Raw genomic sequence first — 2,772 nt, 5'->3', positions numbered from 1 at the left:
TCTCCCTCCTTTTTCCTTCCTTCCTTCCTTCCTTCCTTCCTTCCTTTCTTTCTTTCTTTCTCCCTCCCTTTTCCTTCCTTCCTTCCTTCATCCCTCCTTCCCTTCCATCTCCTTCCTTTTTCCTTCCTTCCTTCCTTCCTTCCTTCCTTCCCCCCTTCCTCCCCCTCCTCCTTCCCTTCTCCTTTTCCCTTACTTACAGTATTCCATGGACACGTGACCACAATTTACATTTTTTTTTTGCTGGGAACTGATGTTTACTTCCAGTTTCTGGCAGAAGACGTCCCATGCAGACAATGGCTTTTTTTTAACAACGATTGCGTTGACATTATAACAACTGCTGCATTCACTTTGTTTTTTGTTTTTTTACTTGTTGGACTTTTGTATTTCAACTTTTTTTTCTTAATAAAATAAAAAATTTAGAAAAATAAATAAATAAGGAAGGGATATAAATCTATTATTTAATCAATGATCCTGAAAGCCAAGCACTGAGGGTATGCTAATGACAAGAATTAATCATCTCTCCTTCTGTCTCTTTTCCTTAGATTCTCCATCCTCTTACCAGACCATAAAACAAAATAAATTTACAGATTCCAGCCCCAAGGCTTCGCCTGTTGAAAACAGGAGGGGGAAAGCGAACGGTCAGTTCTCTGCCGGCAGCATAAAAAGTTGCTTCACCAAAATGCTGAATTCAACGCCAACGGTAAAGAAGAATTACGTCTTCAAGGCTACCGGACAAACAGAAAGAGCAATGGGGGAAAAGAGTCCATCCGTTGCCTGTGGACCTCAGCGGAATACATTCTGGGTTGAAGAAGACCAACCAATAAGACAATTGGCAGACGGGGAAATGGTTAGCAGTTCTCCGAGAACAAAGATTGGCTTGGTGCCTGAGAAATGTCCCCATGAAAGCCAGCAGACTGGACATAAAGACATGGAGGAGGTAGCGTCTTCTCCAAGGAGAGCAAACTTAGAACTTTCCAGGTCAGACCTAGGTGTCGAAACTGACGCAGGAGATGACAGGCTCTGTTTTACGCCTGAACTGTATGATGACGAAGAGTTGGTGGAAGAGAAGAACGAAGGCTCGATTCACCGTCACAACAGTACTTTGGCTTCCTTTGAAACCGCAAACACCGTTCTGCTGGAAGAACTTTGTCCACCCAACGCTCAGAAGCCCGGAGATGCCACCTCCGGGTTTAAAGGTGAAGCAGGAGCGGACGCAGAGTGGTGGGGGATCATGGAAGACAGTCAGAATAACAGAAGTGCCATTGAGGCAGCTGGGCATAATGTTGGCCTAGAGGAAGAGGCAAAGGATAAGGAAAACCAGCTTCCTGGATCACGGATCAAAGGTGTGTCTTGCACTCAGTTCACTTAAGCAGTAAAAATACGGCTTGAGGAAAAATAGGGTCAACTGTTTCTAGTTAAGTTCAGGAAGAATCCGTTTTTCAGAAAACTGGAGGGACATTCGTACTTCGGGGACATCTGCCTTCATGGAAAAAAGTTGATTCGGAATGGAGATTGACCAACCGTGTCCCAAAATGTTCCACCTCGCCTCCCGTTCTCTTCTGCAACATTACAGACGACAGGAAGATGTGATGCGGTACCTTTATCCATGTTCCTGTCTCTACAGGTGTTGACGAATGAAAGGGAGCATCCACCAAGATGACTGGTGTTTTCCAACCGGTCACGGATTGGACCCATTCTTATTACAGAACATTGCAGAGAAAGCAGAGGAGATGTAGGAGAAGAAGCAGAGTCAAGAGAGGAACTAGTCTGGAGGCCATTTGTGGGAACGTAAGGATTCTAGGCTAGTTCCTCTCTTGACTCCGCTCCCTGTCTCTGCCTGTCCTTCTCCTCAAAGAGGCTGAACCATTCCTTTCAGGAATAGATCCAACCTATGATGGACAACAATTAGCTTAGTCTTGGGAGAACTTTAGAGATGATAAAAGGACAGGAGAAACCACTTGGGTCTTGGGTTCTTCTGCTGCAAACTGATCGTCCCATCTTTGTTTTATTATTATGTCTCACCAGCCTATTTGCAGAAGGAATCAGGTTCATATGAAGAAGCCAGTGAGATCATTTCCAAATAAATGTAATAGGGCCTACTTCACTCACTATTTTTTTTCCCCTTGGGGTAAGGAGGAAATGTTGAGGTTATGTGAGTGTAATTTGATTTATTGATCAAATAAATCAAATCTTTGCAATGCTTGCAAAGAGATCCATTATTGAATTAGGTTCGTAGCTACCAGCTTAGGAAGACTGATCAAAACCATGTTGGTTTGCTGAAATTTTGGAGACTACGTTTTCCATTCCCTCTTCTTCGGCCTTTTTAAACAATCACGTGACCTTCACAGTGTGCCTACCATGAACTGGGAAAGCTAAACCAAACCAAGTAGCTTTTTTTTTTTTACAGCAAATATGCAATTCTACACTTTTATGTTACATTATTCACCATCAGAATGGGCAAAACAGACTATTATGACATAAGCGGGTAGCAAGAATTAAATATCATTTCATGAGCCTATCACCAACATATTTCTTTTATTATGAAGAAGTCTGCAGGCATTATTTTGCTAGGAAAATATATAGCATGAATCAGTGCTATGCTTCTTCACCGGGACTTTATTTAGTTTTCTGCATAATGACTTTATTTGTGTCAAATATAAATGCACCTTCAAATATTTTGGGCAGTCAAATCAAGTCTCAGGCACCAGAGCACATTTAATTAAAGATGTAAGTCTTGAGACCTTATAAGTGATGGCCAAAATTTGTGTCACA

General features: G+C 42.2%; 1 protein-coding gene across 1 annotated transcript in view; it reads left to right on the top strand.

Moving 5' to 3' along the window:
* The window catches only part of BRIP1 (BRCA1 interacting protein C-terminal helicase 1), a 97,606-nt gene extending 95,968 nt beyond the window's left edge, over positions 1–1,638 (top strand). Inside the window, exons 20-21 of the mRNA XM_029286404.1 lie at positions 543–1,343; positions 1,625–1,638. Coding sequence (XP_029142237.1) covers positions 543–1,343; positions 1,625–1,638 — 815 coding nt within the window. The remainder of the gene's footprint in view (positions 1–542; positions 1,344–1,624) is intronic.
* The last annotated feature ends 1,134 nt before the right edge of the window (positions 1,639–2,772 follow it).

Source organism: Protobothrops mucrosquamatus, unplaced genomic scaffold, assembly GCF_001527695.2.
Source record: "Protobothrops mucrosquamatus isolate PMUCROS unplaced genomic scaffold, P.Mucros_1.0 scaffold3574, whole genome shotgun sequence".
In the NCBI taxonomy this organism is placed as follows: Eukaryota; Metazoa; Chordata; class Lepidosauria; order Squamata; family Viperidae; genus Protobothrops; species Protobothrops mucrosquamatus.
Note: the sequence above shows the minus strand (reverse complement) of the source record. Positions and strands in the feature narration are given on the sequence as shown.